The following is an 18955-nucleotide window of genomic DNA, read 5'->3' on the forward strand; positions in this document are numbered from 1 at the left end:
TTGGACAGGTACTAAGGCAGTTAAATATTTAAATACCTTACTTACACTATTTACTGGAGTCTATAATAACACTACAGTCTCACAACAAAATGCAAAAACACAGATTGGATAGAAACAAGAATGTACATTGACATGTCCTAGCAACCTACAGATCGTATTGAAATACTGCTGTAAGCAGGACATCAAACTGACAACAAAATCATGTACTGTACATCTACATTTGTCAGATTTACAGTAAATAAAGTTTGGGTGGTCTGCCAAAAGTGCTTACATAAAACTAGAAACACTGATGTTTTTCACAAGGAATAAGGCGCCCTGAGGATCCAGCAGTTGCTCTGCAGTTAAATGTGATTTCCAAATGTATTTTGCAACAGCTAAATGACAAATACGTGTAAGTCTCAAAATTATTACAGCAGACAAATGCGCCACAGGCACTGAACAGCATGACATGGTTCAATAACTGTCGCAATCCACTGCCGTCAAAGATTACTAACGACTGAATAGTAAAGACAGTACATTAATACAAAACCAGTTGCCTTCAATTTATTGTAAAGAAATAAGACACTTATTGAATAATAACTTCAGAAATGAATGTAACTTAATTTATATAAAACTAGTGTTTATAAAGGCATAATGTAACACTCAAAATCTTTTGGTATTGGCTATGTCCCATTTGTAAGACCACCACATGGCTATTGGCAAGAACCTTAAAAATCCACATTTGTGGTAGACGCAAATTCTGTCTGAAAATGCAAAGCTGCAAAACTGTGTAATCCATGCTATTTTGTGGCATTTGTATCCAGATGAATTATTTTACCATATATACTATGAAATTGCTTTCACATCGCCTAATTTGCAAATAGAGCTATTTTTGGTTCTAGTGTCATGCTCAGTTTGTTGTTGGTGCTATCTGTAGCGTTGTCAAATATGGATAACACGGGTACATCCCCCACAAAAGCTCAAAATCAATATTTAGCATATTTTGTAAAATTATCGAATTGAGTAAAAAAAGAAAATCTCTAGAAACACCTTAACTCAGAGTATTCCGTTCACCAATGGGAAAATGCTGCCCTTGACAACAGAGTCAAACAAGAAAACAAGCAAAGAGTATTTCAGGAGAAAACTGTTGACATTTTTGCAAATGCAAACATTCCACAATGATAAAGCTTCCCAGTGACCCCCCCCCCCCCCCCTTTTTACAGTAAATTTTAAAGCACTCACTCATAATTCGTGATCACGCATGCAGTGTTACAACCTTTGAATTTTTACGTCTAATCAATAAAAAAAAAAAAGAGCTTAGCTGTAATTTTGACAAAAAAAGATGCTACATTTAATTTTCCCTAGCTACTGGTCTCTGTACATAGCTTATACATGACTTCCATTCCAGATAGCTTCACTTTTGTGATCTAGGACTTAAGGTGTAATACTGTTACTTATGTAAGTATCAATACCTATGGAATTAGTACAGATACCAAGTATTCAATAATTTCCTAACACCATACAGAAATATTGAGGGTAGTGATATTGGAAATCTTGGGGAGGAGAACCTTTCACTATTAGTTTAGTGACAAAATCAATGGGTCAATCCATATGAAGTGGTCCAGTGATGGTTACTTGACCATTTTTTAATATTTTAATTTTTAATGTGTGGGTGCCCTATATTTGAGAAGTTCAAAATTTTTTTAAAATAATTTATCTTGCACCTTTACCGGATGGTGGCCATTTTTATTTGTAGACACGCAATGATTTTTCAGTCTTGAGACATTAGCGAAAATTTGAATATCCCATGATTGCTTTTAGAAAAGTGTCCTCCATAACATTGTCTATTACACAAAATACCCTAAATTCAAAAATAACCAGTCAAACTGATCTCCAAAGTTTGGTATCCAAATTTTCAAAAATCCACTTTTTAGGCCCAAAAATAACAAACAAGAAGTGATTTATGAGAGTCTATTTTTTCCTATATTTAGATACCATACACTACTAGCCTCATATAGAGCAAGAACACTTACAAATGTTTCCTTAATTTTTTTATGAATTTTTGAAGTTTTTCATTTTTCGTGAAATTTTGGGTTAGTTATCTCAGGTGGGACTGAAAATAAAAATGATTTTTGCATAGTTTGTACACCTATATGATAGTAATGTACTGTAAAAATTTCAACATTGATACCTGACTGAACAAAGATATGAATTTTTGAAAAGGAGGAAATAATTCACATTGCTCTACAACTGTTTGTGTAATAAATGCCCTGGTAAAGAAAATATTATTGAATTGTTTCACGAATATGGTGAGGAAATGCCAGACAGTATTACCTTCAAACAGTGGGTCACAACTGACAGGGCAGAAATGATAACAGCGGTTAAATCTAAGGTACTCAGTACTTGGAATCTTTAATTGATAACTTACAAAAACTCAAAAGTCATCACTATGTTTCTAAAACCCAAAGTAAGTTTCTGAAGGACAATAAAGCACAACTTCAAGAAACTGAATGCATAGTGTTAGCAGATTTTGCAGAACATTTTACATTTGTGATTCAGGATGCAATACAAGAGTACCACTGGGTTAATGACCAAGCAATAGTGCATCCATTTAGGCAGGTTAGTTGGTTCTGCAAAATCCTCCCCACTCCCCCAAGAGTGTCTTTCCGCTGTCCACCTAACCTTCGTAACCTCTTGGTTCATTCCTATGAAATCTCCAAACCACCTTCCCTACTCTCTGGCTCCTACCCTTGTGACCACCCCCTGTGTAAAACCTGTCCCATGCACCCTCCCACCACCACCTACTCCAGTCCTGTAACCCGGAAGGTGTACACGATCAAAGGCAGAGCCACATGTGAAAGCACCCACATGATTTACCAACTAACCTGCCTACACTGTGAAGCTTTCTATGTGGGAATGACCAGCAACAAACTGTCCATTCGCATGAATGGACACAGGCAGACAGTGTTTGTTGGTAATGAGGATCACCCTGTGGCTAAACATGCCTTGGTGCACGGCCAGCACATCTTGGCACAGTGTTACACCGTCCGGGTTATCTGGACACTTCCAACAACACCAACCTATCAGAATTCTGGAGATAGAACTTGCCCTTCAATACATCCTCTCTTCCCGTTACCCACCAGGCCTCAACCTCCGCTAATTTCAAGTTGCTGCTGCTCATACATGACCTGTCATTCAACAACATCTTTGCCTCTGTACTTGCGCCTGGACTGACATCTCGGCCCAACTCTTTGCCTTTACATATGTCTGCTAGTGTCTGTATATGTGCGGATGGATGTGTGTGTGTGTGTGTGTGTGTGTGTGTGTGTGTATACCTGTCCTTTTCTCCCCCTAAGGTAAGTCTTTCTGCTCCCGGGATTGGAATGACTCCTTACCCTCTCCCTTAAAACCCACATCCTTTCGTCTTTCCCTCTCCTTCCCTCTTTCCTGATGAAGCAACCTTAGGTTGCGAAAGCTTGATTTTGTGTATGTGCGCTTGTGTTCGTTTGTGTGTCTATCAACAAACCAACGCTTTCGTTTGGTAAGTTACATCATCTTTGTTTTTAAATATATTTTGTAATTTATTACATACTTTTGAAACATATGTACAGCCAAAGTGCAGTCCTCCAAGTAGTCGCTTAGAATGCAAATGGAAGAACTGCATCTTCATCTTTCTCCTTTTCAAAGTAGAGAATAAATGGATGCGCTGTTGCCTGGTCATTGACCCAGTGGTACTCTTGTATTGCATCCTGAATCACAAATGTAAAATGTTCTGCGAAATCTGCTAACACTATGCATTCAGTTTCTTGAAGTTGTGCTTTATTGTCCTTCAGAAACTTACTTTGGGTTTTAGAAACATAGTGATGACTTTTGAGTTTTTGTAAGTTATCAATTAAAGATTCCAAGTACTGAGTACCTTAGATTTAACCACTGTTATCATTTCTGCCCTGTCAGTTGTGACCCACTGTTTGAAGGTAATACTGTCTGGCATTTCCTCACCATATTCGTGAAACAATTCAATAATATTTTCTTTACCAGGGTATTTATTACACAAACAGTTGTAGAGCAATGTGAATTATTTCCTCCTTTTCAAAAATTCATATCTTTGTTCAGTCAGATATCAATGTTGAAATTTTTACAGTACATTACTATCATATAGGTGTACAAACTATGCAAAAATCATTTTTATTTTCAGTCCCACCTGAGATAACTAACCCAAAATTTCACGAAAAATGAAAAATTTCAAAAATTCATAAAAAATTAAGGAAACATTTGTAAGTGTTCTTGCTCTATATGAGGCTAGTAGTGTATGGTATCTAAATATAGGAAAAAATAGACTCTCATAAATCACTTCTTGTTTGTTATTTTTGGGCCTAAAAAGTGGATTTTTGAAAATTTGGATACCAAACTTTGGAGATCAGTTTGACTGGTTATTTTTGAATTTAGGGTATTTTGTGTAATAGACAATGTTATGGAGGACACTTTTCTAAAAGCAATCATGGGATATTCAAATTTTCGCTAATGTCTCAAGACTGAAAAATCATTGCGCGTCTACAAATAAAAATGGCCACCATCCGGTAAAGGTGCAAGATAAATTATTTTAAAAAAATTTTGAACTTCTCAAATATAGGGCACCCACACATTAAAAATTAAAATATTAAAAAATGGTCAAGTAACCATCACTGGACCACTTCATATGGATTGACCCATTGATTTTGTCACTAAACTAATAGTGAAAGGTTCTTCTCCCAAAGATTTCCAATATCACTACCCTCAATATTTCTGTATGGTGTTAGGAAATTATTGAATACTTGGTATCTGTACTAATTCCATAGGTATTGATACTTACATAAGTAACAGTATTACACCTTAAGTCCTAGATCACAAAAGTGAAGCTATCTGGAATGGAAGTCATGTATAAGCTATGTACAGAGACCAGTAGCTAGGGAAAATTAAATGTAGCATCTTTTTTTGTCAAAATTACAGCTAAGCTCTTTTTTTTTTATTGATTAGACGTAAAAATTCAAAGGTTGTAACACTGCATGCGTGATCACGAATTATGAGTGAGTGCTTTAAAATTTACTGTAAAAAGGGGGGGGGGGTCACTGGGAAGCTTTATCATTGTGGAATGTTTGCATTTGCAAAAATGTCAACAGTTTTCTCCTGAAATACTCTTTGCTTGTTTTCTTGTTTGACTCTGTTGTCAAGGGCAGCATTTTCCCATTGGTGAACGGAATACTCTGAGTTAAGGTGTTTCTAGAGATTTTCTTTTTTTACTCAATTCGATAATTTTACAAAATATGCTAAATATTGATTTTGAGCTTTTGTGGGGGATGTACCCGTGTTATCCATATTTGACAACGCTACAGATAGCACCAACAACAAACTGAGCATGACACTAGAACCAAAAATAGCTCTATTTGCAAATTAGGCGATGTGAAAGCAATTTCATAGTATATATGGTAAAATAATTCATCTGGATACAAATGCCACAAAATAGCATGGATTACACAGTTTTGCAGCTTTGCATTTTCAGACAGAATTTGCGTCTACCACAAATGTGGATTTTTAAGGTTCTTGCCAATAGCCATGTGGTGGTCTTACAAATGGGACATAGCCAATACCAAAAGATTTTGAGTGTTACATTATGCCTTTATAAACACTAGTTTTATATAAATTAAGTTACATTCATTTCTGAAGTTATTATTTTGTATTAATGTACTGTCTTTACTATTCAGTCGTTAGTAATCTTTGACGGCAGTGGATTGCAACAGTTATTGAACCATGTCATGCTGTTCAGTGCCTGTGGCGCATTTGTCTGCTGTAATAATTTTGAGACTTACACGTATTTGTCATTTAGCTGTTGCAAAATACATTTGGAAATCACATTTAACTGCAGAGAAACTGCTGGATCCTCAGGGCGCCTTATTCCTTGTGAAAAACATCAGTGTTTCTAGTTTTATGTAAGCACTTTTGGCAGACCACCCAAACTTTGTTTACTGTAAATCTGACAAATGTAGATGTACAGTACATGATTTTGTTGTCAGTTTGATGTCCTGCTTACAGCAGTATTTCAATACGATCTGTAGGTTGCTAGGACATGTCAATGTACATTCTTGTTTCTATCCAATCTGTGTTTTTGCATTTTGTTGAGAGACTGTAGTGTTGTTATAGACTCCAGTAAATAGTGTAAGTAAGGTATTTAAATATTTAACTGCCATAGTACCTGTCCAAAGCCCAGAACTAAATTAAAACTGGGGAATGATGAATGTGTCAGATGCAGCCAGTAAGAGATGTGACAATGCAGCAATCAAGACAGAAAGTATATAAAACCACCAAAAGAAAAATTAATAGCAAAAATAACGAAAATATGAAAAAAACTAATATTCATAACAACTCTGAGATGAAAGAGAGAGAATCTATCTATCAATCAACAGTGACTGGAGGGCTAATTTCACAAATACAGTACGCTGTCTGTCTCTTCAGGAAAATACTACTGCATCACAACTAGTAAGTTACTCACTCTTTAGATTTATTTCATGAAGTTATTAATATTTTAATATGCATACAAACATAAATTAATTTGCTACTGATGTCTTAAAATTGAAGTTTCAGATTCAAAATCGACTCATTGAGCTCTCTGAAGATGCAAGTAATTAACCCTGAAGTTCTGCAACAAAAATACTACAGCGTAATGACACATAGTAATCATTTAGTTTGTCCTAATTTAGAAGCTACTTAATGGTAAACTGCCAAAATCTGCTAAATTGTTAATAAAAGCAATATAACACTCACCATTGGTGTTCTTTCCAGCGGTCTATCACGTGATCGATCAAGTGCTGATCCTCTTTCTCCAAATCTATCTCTATCACTACTGAAGCGATCTCTATCACCACCAAATTTGTCACGTGCACTACCACCAAATCCATCACGATCTCTGTCAGGAAAGCGATCACTTTCACGCCCACGATCACCAAATATTTCATCTCTACTACGCCCACGATCAGGAAATCTTTCACTGTCACGGCTGCGGTCTCCAAAACGATCACTATCCCTTCCACGTTCTCCAAAACGTTCATCACGACTTCGATCAAAGCGGTCATCGGTGTCTCGTCCACGATCTCCGAAACGTTCCCCATCACGACTTCGGTCCCCGAAACGGTCACCGAAGCGCTCTCCATCCCTGCTGCCAAAGCGGTCTGGTCCATCTCTATTTTCAACAGGCTCTGCACGTCGCCAGCTGCTTCCTTCCATTTCTCCTCGCAGTCGTGCTAGAAAATAAACATAGTTTAAGAATTTCTTTTTAATAAACAAGCTTTTCACAACAGTAAATGTAATTTTTCTTTTTCTACAAAAAGTATCACCATTTTCATAAAACCTGAATCTAATGACAATACAAAACTGATATAACACCTGTCATCAGAAAATATACTAACCATACTAACTTTTGAAATTTAACAATGATAAATCACAACAAACCAGAACAAAAGTTTATCAAGTTACCACATGACATGTTAGGAAGAGAGCAAAAGAAAGCACACTTCTCAGCACTAACGTTTTTGATATTTCTGTGTCTACATTGTTTCACCTGGATAGTGATTTTCAATAACCCAAGGAATGAGTCTTGGTCTAAGGCAGTCAAAGCCCATTGCGAGCCACCATGTAGGTTTGTCTGACACTGCCAACCAAGCCAAAGCATAACTTGGGCCATAACATTGCATTCAAAGGACCGTGCACATGTATACCTCGGACTGTGATGTTTTACAAGGTGCAAGAGTCAACTATTAGTTGAAACCTGGACTGGTTTTGTATGAAAATAAGGTATGAATGTCATGCAACCAAACCCTGAGCAGGTGTTGTCAGTTTCTTTAATTACTTTGAGAGAAGCAGTAGTGAAGAACTAATAGCTGCTGTCATGACTAATTGAGCTATTGTATGCTGGAGTTGTGAGATTTGTGCATGTATATGTTAGACTTTGCTGTTTGCTACAATTATGCTACAAATGTGTGTCATTTGTTAGTGAGTAAGAAATTCTGGAAGCTCTAGAGGAAGAGTAGAATGAGTCTGGATCAGAAGGAGAAATATCTGAGTGGAGAAGTTTAAAGAAATTAGTGAACCACCCTACAAGAAAGGCACAATACTGGCTCAAGAAACTGTTCCTAGTGTGACTACCAGCAATAGGATTACAGAACAATACTTACCTAATTAAATTACTGCAACTGAGAAGATGAATCTTGGGTCTGTAAAATTTGTTCAGAGAAGCCAACTGGCAAAGCAAGCAGGAAAGAAACAAGTTGGTATTGCACTGATTGTAACAAACTTATCTGCATGCCAGACTGTATGACTTTTCCATACAAAACACAGTTACATGAGAAATTGGTTAAGGACTCACCTCACACTTTTCTGTAGATTAATTTTTGAAAAACATCAATTTGCAGACTCTTGAAGGTGAGAGCAAATTATCCTTCAAAAGTATTTCCAAAATTTCAAGAAAAAGTATTAAGTGATGAATGCAATGACGTATTTCAGCTCCCAACATATCACTGCTGTAGGGGCCGTGAAGGCGAGACTAATTACAGCACACACAGAAGCATTGATGCAGCCATTCTTCCCAAACTCAATATGCGTTTGGAACTGGAGGATACCCTAACATGCTGGTACTCCCAGCTGTGCATATCAAAGTGGTTTGCAGATATTGACATGTACTGCTTAAAAAAGGCTTCAGGTGAAGACTTATCCCACAGGCTATTGAAAATGTTTATCCAGTTGAAGCGGATATAGCAAATAGAAACATTTAAGCTAATTAAGACTAATTTTAATAACAAAATACACTAAGGTTGCTATGAATATTTTAGTATTTAAGTGCAATTCACAAAGTACTCTTAAGAAATGAAAGCATAAAAATAATAGTCTAAATGACATTATGTTGAGATTTAAAGAAATGTAAATAGTAAATAAAACCAATATGCGCCTGTTAACGTAAGGCCTTAGTTGGTATTGGAGATTTTTTCTGTAATAAGTAGCTATTTGAATAAAAAATGAAGAGTCGTTCTTTGCAGCCTTGTACTATGTAGTGTATCAAACAACAGACGACAATCCACAGATTTTATGAGTTATCTTGGCACTTCAGATACATTTCTAGCAAGACACTGCACATCACAATGAAAATAAAATCACAACAATCTTTCAGTGAAAAAATTGCAGACTTTCTTGCAGTTAGTTACAAACTATCCCCAAATGCTAAAAAGCAGTTTCTTTATATTCACTCTATAGAATCAAAAGAAGCATATCTTCTCTTTTTTCAACAAAGTCTGAAAGTATTTTATTAAAGAAGATATTGTAAGAAATGCCTTCTATGTGATAATTAATTGGGTATAATACTAGATAATATAACCTACAGGCCACAGAACTTTTAAAAATTGCTTTATCTGGAGAAGGTGGTGTCGTAATCAGGAACAGAAAAAGCAAGATGTACATCAGGTGGAATAATTGGTCTGTTATTTCTTCCAGGAAGATTTACTAATAGGATGTTCTGCATCAATTCAGATACTTACAAGACCTCCAGACTTCTGGTTTTGATGGAGTTGATGCTGCAGCTAAAGGCGTCCCACTACTGCCACCTTTACGCCAATCAGTAGGCATATCCCTCCTAGGTGGGCCATCACTGACATCATTAATTGGAGTAGAACTAACAGGTCGACGCCATGTTGAACGTTCAGCTTCCCTTTCCCTTTCCCTCTCTCTTTCACGGGCCCGCCAGTCCGCTTGTTGTTCCGCTTCACGTCTTTCAGCTTCAAGCTTTTTCCTCCTATTTGAATTTTTTTTTAATTACATTTATTCATTTAAGGAAACACTACATACAAACAATTAAGCCTACCAGTATGTGATGTTTTCAAATAAAACATACATTAATCTTATATAAAAATGTGCAGTCTATTGGAATTACCTTGGCACTAAAAAACTTTTAAGTTAAATAGATAAGTATAATCGAGTCAGTATAAGAAAATCCCTGACAGTTGCAGTGGTCTGGGCACGGCACCCCTGCGTGCCTTCCTCAAATGATCATGTTAACGCAATATTGTAAACGTCTCTATTGCAATGCCTCAGTGTTGTCACAGAACCATCGATGTCTACTGTTATCTCCTGCAGCCATTTGTGCTTCACAGCTGACAGCTAGCAATAGTGCTAATAGCTGCCGAGGATCTTCCTGCGCTCATTTAACTATGAGCTCTAACTATTTTTCAGCAGAAAGACGTCACACATAAGGTGAACATAATGGTTTAGCCTTGTTTACTAAGCTCATTCTTCTTTTTACATTTCTCGACTTTTTGATATTACTGTAGTCCTGTTGGAAGATCACAATAGTGGTACATTTGTGAAATTTAATCCGTGTTTCATGAGCTCAGTGACAGAATGCCTGACCCCTACAAATCAGAAGCTATGAGATTATTATTATTATTATTATTATTGTTGTTGTTGTTTCTTAAATAAAGGAATGGTGAAGAATGAAAAGGCAAATGATGTAATAAACATGGAATAAAAGTAGAACTTCGGATGATGGGTAAACTGCATATACACAAGTAAGCAAGCTGACAAGAAAAGTGTACAAAAGCATTGACAAAGTGTACTGCAGACTGTTCGAAGACGAATGATGGTCTCAGTTCCAATGTTATTCACCACCTTAAAAATGGTATTCACAGTGCGACACCACAAATAGAAGCCACAGTAATGTAATGTGTGGGGGAAAATGGTCATATAAATTGTTAAATCTTAAAATTAATTTCTAACACCACAGTGACTTCTTTTCAAGGGAAAACTTATGAAGTCAAAGCACTGAATAGTGATTCGTGCAATGAAAACATCCTAGATTCTTGCAACAATAAATGAATTGAAAATGCATTATTTTTTTTCCATCCTTATGTCAGAAACCATTCCATACAGGATAAGAGGCCAAATTAAAAATAACTAACTGGTACTGGCCGAAGCAATGTCAGCACATTAATTATAAATGCAGGTAATGAACTGAGGAACCCTATGTTCAGTCATTTTACAACTGTTTGATAAATTTTGGACAATTTTTGTTCCAGGCAGAAATGCCAGCATTAATGAATGTTTGATTAAATTTTGGAGGTAGATATCCAGATGTTCTGTATGACCCATCAAACACAGCCAGATATAGCACAAATATAAAGAAATCATCTTCACAAAATTGATACTATTATAATCTGGAAATAAACATCTGGAAAGGAGAAAGAAAATTATGATTTGCCTGTTAAATATGCAGTGAGTGAAAAGATTAGGCTCGAAGTGTGTGAGGCTCTGTTGCAGGAGTGTACAACTACTTACACTGACAATTGAAACAGTTCTTTCAACTTGCACAGAGAACTGCTAGATGGCAGTACTCATGCCTTCAGTACTGTAGGGCCCATGATATTTAAATGTGGTTCAGTGGAACTAGCATGATGTTTGGGAAATAACATTTGCATTAATCAATAATTTCTTTGATGTGTTGACATGTACAGCCAGTTCCTATCTTTATATCATGTTAAGAGAATATATCACAGGATTTAACAAAATAAAATTGTTACCCACAGAATATAACAATGCTGAGTGCAGGCATCATCTAACACATTTGAACCAGCATCAAAGAGGAAGAAGTCCACACAGTTCTAGCTTAATATGGCAGAGCAGCTCTTTAACAATGTGATTCTTCCATTGAAGCTATATGTGATACACAAGGGACAGGAAAGCAAAGCAGAAAATCCACTATGGTTTCATAGCAGCAACTGGGGACATTTTCCAACGAAAACATCTCTCACTGAGAAGACAAACCACTTCTTACAAACGATGCAAGGTCTACTACAATAAAGGGCTGTGGGTAGAAATCTGTTTTGCATACATGAAATGTGAAATTGCTCTTCAAGTAGACAAATGCTTCACAGTGTACACACACACACACACACACACACACACACACACACACACACACACTAAACTGTGTGGATGTTTATACTACTGCATAACAACAATGAAAGTCTAGATAGAGTGTCCAGGACGGAATAAAAATATGGAAAGGATAATTTGTTACCACACAGAGGAGACACTGAGTTGCAGACAAGCACAATGGAAAATACTGTTAAAAAAGGCCTTTTTTCGAAACACACACACACACACACACACACACACACACACACACACACACACACACCCTCTGTCTGTGTGCTGGGACAGCCATGCCCCACTGTTCGGAGGCACTGTGTGTGTGTGTGTGTGTGTGTGTGTGTGTGTGTGTGTGTGTGTGTGTGTGTGTGTGTGTGTTTTTGTATTAGAACTGCTCCTATGAAAAGAGAAAATAAAAAATAAAATATGGAGCAAATGTAAGGAAGCAAAATGAGTCGATGACACAAATGGGACTAACATTTAAACCATTCCAGAGCACTGCTGACTCAACATTGGATCCAGACGAGTGACGTATCTGCTATCTAAGAGCTTTCATTGTTAATTTATTAGTGTATTGATAATGTAGACTGCTAATATAAGTGTCAGTTCATTGGTGGTCAGGTAATAATAGGAATCTAACTGAAATGTTTCTATAAACTGGGAAGTTAAAATACACTTTACAAAATTAATATTTGCTCGTAAGTATAGTATCCAAAGTATAGGAGCAGACATAACAGCTCAACAGATTTCAGCATAAGAACACTTCACTACACACCAAGAGGTAAATAAATGTTCCCTGCTGATTCTGATGGTAGTTATCTCAAACTCTGAAAACAAGGATTTATCTAATAAATTTTATTTTTAATCTAACCTGGCTTCCTCCTCTTCTGCAAGCTTTTGTCTGCGTTTTTCCTCCTCCTCTTCCTTACGTCTTCTCTCTTCTTCTTCACGCTGCCGTTGCTCTTCTTCTTTCTTGCGTCTTTCTTCTTCTTCACGTTCACGCTCCCATTTCAGCCGTCTGTCTTCACGTCGTTTTGCTTTGCGCTCCTCTAGACGTTTCTTACGCTCTTCATCTAGCTTTTTCTCAAATTCCTTATATTTTTCCTACATTGAAAAAAAAAAATTTAAATTTTACAACAGAAAAAGGAGGAGGGGGGGGGGGGGGGGGGGGGAGAACAGCATTCTTCAAAGTAATTAGTTTTCCGGTTAAGACCTGCATACAAAACGTTCAACCACAGCATTTGCATCACTACAAAGAAGACCGAATTCATGTAAACAATACTCTTATGACATCAATTTCTAAGGCTATATAAAGTCTCATTCCAAATGGATAAATGAAGTAAGCTTTTATTTTAATAGCTGATCTGCTCACTAACAAATATGAGTATGGAAACTTTAATAAGTAGACAAGGTGAGCATACATTTCTAATTTATGAGTCACAATAAAACTGGAGACTACTATGAAACATCAAATTCAATATCATTGGAAACAAATGTTTTTTCTACACCACAGAATAAGAAAAATGCATAGTTGGAATAATTCTGCTCTCTCTTCAGTTTGTTCTATTAGTACCTACAGAATAATATAAATTCAATGGAGGTAGTTGACCATCAACTGGCATTTTTATAGAATGCATTAATATATACTAAGATGGTATCTGTTCCAAAAGAACAGATACCATCGGTGACCATGCAGCTCGTTAGAATGAAATTACAATGAAATGAACACCCTTAGCTGCTTACAGGCGTTGACATGTGTCAACGGGGACAGATGAAAATGTGTGCCCTGACTGGGACTCGAATGCATTAAGTCTCAAATCAAACCCTGCTTTAAATGGCTCATCAAAAATATATTTTCATAAAGAAATTGGAGCTTATAAAATTACAAGATGACAATACCTGTCCATTAATCATGTCCAGGAGCTGATATTTCAGTTGCACTAACAGACATTTAAATGTGAAACAACTATTTCTAGCTTTCGGAACTAGGTAATTCCTCAGGGAGAAAAGTTACAGAGTTTGGGAAGGAAGGATAGTTCACACTGACTGCAAGTTGAGAGGGACCCAACTGTTTTGAAGATGAATGGGGAGGTGCCAAAGAGAACATAAGGCCAAATGTAACACATTTGTAAACATGGTGTTAGCTTCAAGTCCAGGCATCATCACAGGACAGTTTCTGTTATCCTCTAAGATTTTAATTGCACTATTCATTTCATTTTTTATTTCTCTTCCCTTGAGTCCATCTTTATGTCTCTGTCCAATACTCTCTGGACTCAAGCAGGCGATGAGTGCACTATTGATGCTTCCTCTACTTCTTTTCATCCCCTTTCTCTCAACAAATGGTTCCCTCTCAACCTGGAGTCTCAGCATCTATCCTTTCCAAAACCTGTCCCCCTCTCCTTCACGAGAAAGGAGCTAACGATGTTAAATCTATTTTATTTTTTATTTTTAAATGTGTGTACTGAAGAGTGAAGATTTTCAGTGACTTATCTATAAAATGTTGACACAGAAATACTCGAAATCACAGACAATAAAAAAAGTGACAACAAGCAAGATCAAACAAAATGTTTAACATGCACTACATCAATTGAACACAAATTTTAACAGACACTATATTACTTAAAACGAAAGGATATATATGTTAGTTTCAGTACAATATTACAAAGTGTCCACAAACATAAACTTACAAGATATACAGTGCGACGTTCTGCTTTTAGTTTTTCAAGGAATGCATCACGGTCTGCATGCATTCTCTTGAGACGCTCACGATGCTGTACAGCTATTTCACGTTCTGCAATCAGCTGGTTGATACGTTCCTGTTCTTGTTCTTCCCATGTCTTACGGTCTTGGATCTGTATTAAATAATTTAATACATTAAATAGCAATAATTTAATACATTAAATACCATCAGTCATATCTAAAAGGAAACTTTAAGATACTTCAAATTAAATGACACAAAACTGATTTTCATTTAGATAACTATTCTAAAGTTCCCAAAATTTTGAAATTCTCTTTACAACCCCCCCCCCCCCCCCCCACACACACACACACACGCCTGTCCCTCTACTGGTCCCCTTCATTCTACACCAACAATAATTAAAAAACCATAACATACCTGCTTTTCCTTGAATGCTTTCTCAAACAGTGGTATTTCCTCAATTCGTTTAGCTCTTTCAAAATAGTCGACTTTCTTCTCCTGCGACTTCAATTTTTGCTGCATCTCTCTACGTTCTTTCATCAATTCTTCTGCTTCCCGTGCAGCTATTTGCTCTGCATCAAGTTTCTTTATATCCTGTAAAAATTGGGAAAATTAACTTTAGTTGTGAAAAAGTATAGTTTTAACAATACACAACATTCTTTAATATTTTGTCAATTTCCTGTTTGTCATTATGAATTAATCACTAAATTTGTTTACTAATAATAATAATAATAATAATAATTTTATAATGTGACAAAATATTTTCACAGAACAATGATTGTTCAAATAACTATGGGTAAAACTATAGAATAAGTAGTTTCTACAGCTACTCCCTCTCTTGCAATACAGTTATACTAATGCAAAAAATAATACTGGAAGCCTATCATAAACATAAAATGTGATTGAACTAACATCTTCATCAAGCTTCTTGAGTATTTTCTGGCCATGCGAAGTCTGGGATATTTGCTGCATCTTCTCTTTGAGGTTACGGTCACGTATCTGTTGTATTTCAGACTGCTGCCTTCGGCGTTCACGCTCTTCACGCTCCTGCTCCAGACGACGCTGTTCAGCTAAAGCTGCAGCTCGTGCTGCCTCTTCCTGCCGTCGCATTTCTTCCTCTTCACGAGCACTGTTAAGACGCTCCAGGTACTCTTTTCTGTCTTCAATGATCTTGTGGCGAGCAAGGATGCGCTGATGTTCCCTCACTCTTGTTTCCTCATAATGTTGCACTAATGCTTGGCGTACTTTCTCACGCTCCATCTGTACAGTAATAAAACAAAAATGACAGCAAAAATAATACAAAAGCACACTTTTGTAAATGAATATCACTGTATTACGTGCTGATGCTAGTCAAATTGCAAAAGCTTGAAACTGCCATGTCCGTCACAATTATCAACAAATATCAAGAATGTTGTTAGTTTGTCAAATGTGATAACCTCAATCTACCTAAATGTAAAATGCCCAATGAACACATGCGTAATTCTTTACATCAAATGAAGCATCTGTTAAAAGATTTTAGATTTTTTAACATTATAATAACCAACCAAATAAAGCAATTAAAACATGTCATACTAACCTTCTTGTGATGTGGGTTTATTGTGTTCATTGCACGATGTAAAACAGTTGCCATATTAACCAACTGATTTCTCACTTGCTCACTGGGCATATTTTGTAATGTTGGACCTTCAGGAATATCTTCACGCTGTGATTCCGAAAGATCCATACCAAAATGTACACACTGTTTTGCATGATCAATGCGTATCTGAAAAATACAATTACAAACTTATTTTACTGAACATATCTTCGATTCTTCAGTAACTTACTGAAAAGAATGAAATACAAACAACAAATGCAATCCTGTGTGTTTCCTCTTAGTTTTTACATAACCTTTTACCTTACATTAAGATCTATTTTTAAAGAACTCATTCATAATTAGCACCAACTATGTATTGTGGTATTTCAATTTGAAAGATTTTTTTTTGTTTTATTTCTTTCTGCCATTTTTTGGGATTTTTGGGGTAATTTTCTTTTTTCCTGAAAGGGGAGTCATTATTAATCTTGCACCCATTTCCCATTTGCTCTACAAAAAGAACAGTCTGTCTAAAGGCCAAAGTTAGTAATCCTTAACAATGTTACCAGTTACACATTTTATCATCTCCCCCCCCCCCCTCTCCCACCCCCTCTGGCTATTTACATAATCTGCATTAAAGAGAAAGATATTCTGAGGTCAATTATCGAAGGAATTATTAAACACAGCAGCCATGAAGTTTTCTCATTTTTCTTATGGAATTGTAGCTACCCTTTCCCTTTACACCTAAAATGGTCAGATTGGGAATAAAACCACTAATTTGCGTATGCTGCAATGACGAACAAAAAATCAGTAACTGTTAAAAGACTATTTGGAAGAACTATTGGACAAGAAAAGAAAAAAATATAATTTTAATTCTGATTGCATAACAAATTAGAGGAACAAACCTGCATGTCATTGTGACGAACACAGTCAACCAGTAGCCTCTCAAGGTGAAATGGTGACGCAAAACGTGCAAGTTCAAGAAGACGAGAGAACTCTATCGTCTGGTAAACTTGTGCTATTTGCCGCACAAGTCGTACGAGAGTTACATCTTGCAGTGCAGAAATATACTGGAATAGTGGAGAACTTTCATCTGCTTGCAATTCTTTTACAAGGGCTTCCACACGAGCACATAATTGGAGCGGATGAAACTCCACCTCTAGGTACATGTAAAGCTCTTGCAATTGTGGTGATGCCAGCCCAACCACGTTGAATCGAACCTACGAATGTAAGCACAAATTAAAGATTTTATATCTTCAGCAATTACAAAATCATTACTTAACTTTTGGATGAAAGGTGGTGATTCAATGTTTTAAGACCACAGAATCATAATTATATTAAGAACACACTAGCAAGGAAATGGGTTACACTGGTCTCCCAATTTTCTGAAAATTACTTCGTGGTCCAAAAATTACTTACTATATCCCTGAGTAGTGACTGGCGGGTAGGAGGCTGTGGCAATCCAAGAAGAATTGCCAGGCGTTGTGCCTTTTCCAATGGACTCTTATCCGTTTCAATAAAGCGGTCAAACTCAGGATGAGCTGATGGCAACGGAATTGCAAGTGTTGCCAGAAGCAAGCGACATGCCATTCTAGAATCATATATATATATATATCGTTTAATTATCTGCTTTAGATCTACTACAACCAAATTCACTTATCTAGATTTACATTTATCTTGATTCTAATTTTAGCTTTTGATGGCCAGGGCGGAACACTGATCAATGTATTTTGTAATGATGTGTACTGAGTGATGGAACTTTTATATTAACAATTAACATTTCTGTAGTCCTAAGAAGCAATTTCCTGTATTACAGATCTGAATATCACTTGTAAATAATTTGAAACTAGTAATCAACAAAATCACATTTGCCACCTTGACTATTAAGAGATTGTTTTGAATCCACAGCTTTAACACAACAGACTGCTTGTCTCCAAATACGATCATGGCAAATAATAAATAAGGTAACTTAAAAGAGTAGAGGCAATGTAACACTTCACGGGATCTCAGAGAGTTATGGGGTCAACAGACTATTCAGATATCCGCAGCAACTCAACTGTTCATCATTAATCCCATGAAGGTCAGTTTATCAAATTTTAAATTATGTCTGTGGACAAATAATATCTGATCAGTAATGAATGTGGCTGCCACTGTGTTGAAAGATGAGAAACTACATAACAGTTAAAATACTACCTTGTACTATAAATATAATTACCTCTGAAGATCCTCTGGTGTTATGTTTTTCTTCATTTCCTTGGACAGTTGGAAGAGCTTAAAATGAGCAGCAGCATGAAAGAGATGATTTCCAGCTTTCCAGAAAACCATGGCAAGTTTCTGATAATAATTTGCCATTGTCTTCGGTACAGGAGGCTTCTTCGATAAATTCATCAGGCCGTGAATATCCTCAATAGCTTTATAAGCCTCTTGCCTGCCAAATTAAAACCATTAACTTTCTAATATTAAAAGAAAAAAATTAACAGTTATTTGCATAATTCATTGACAACAATCTACAACTGTGCACCTCACTCAGGGGGGGAGAGACGGGGGGGAGAGAGAGACGGGGGGGGGGGGGGGGGAGAGACGGGGGGGGGGGAGAGACGGGGGGTGAGACGGGGGGGGAGAGACGGGGGGGGGAGAGACGGGGGGGAGAGACGGGGGGGGAGAGACGGGGGGGGAGAGACGGGGGGAGAGACGGGGGGGAGAGACGGGGGGGGAGAGACGGGGGGGGAGAGACGGGGGGGGAGAGACGGGGGGGGAGAGACGGGGGG

General features: G+C 36.9%; 1 protein-coding gene across 1 annotated transcript in view; it reads right to left on the reverse strand.

Annotated features, from left to right (window-relative positions):
• Positions 1-18955, reverse strand: part of LOC126175940 (eukaryotic translation initiation factor 3 subunit A) — a 56420-nt gene that overhangs the window by 14561 nt on the left and 22904 nt on the right. The window contains exons 6-15 of the mRNA XM_049923016.1: positions 18403-18615; positions 17607-17778; positions 17093-17407; positions 16194-16379; positions 15530-15877; positions 15035-15211; positions 14607-14771; positions 12791-13023; positions 9534-9787; positions 6775-7250 (exon numbers count right to left, since the gene is read on the reverse strand). Of these exons, the coding sequence (XP_049778973.1) occupies positions 6775-7250; positions 9534-9787; positions 12791-13023; positions 14607-14771; positions 15035-15211; positions 15530-15877; positions 16194-16379; positions 17093-17407; positions 17607-17778; positions 18403-18615 (2539 nt within the window). The remainder of the gene's footprint in view (positions 1-6774; positions 7251-9533; positions 9788-12790; positions 13024-14606; positions 14772-15034; positions 15212-15529; positions 15878-16193; positions 16380-17092; positions 17408-17606; positions 17779-18402; positions 18616-18955) is intronic.

This window comes from Schistocerca cancellata, chromosome 3 (assembly GCF_023864275.1).
Source record: "Schistocerca cancellata isolate TAMUIC-IGC-003103 chromosome 3, iqSchCanc2.1, whole genome shotgun sequence".
Classification (NCBI taxonomy): Eukaryota; Metazoa; Arthropoda; class Insecta; order Orthoptera; family Acrididae; genus Schistocerca; species Schistocerca cancellata.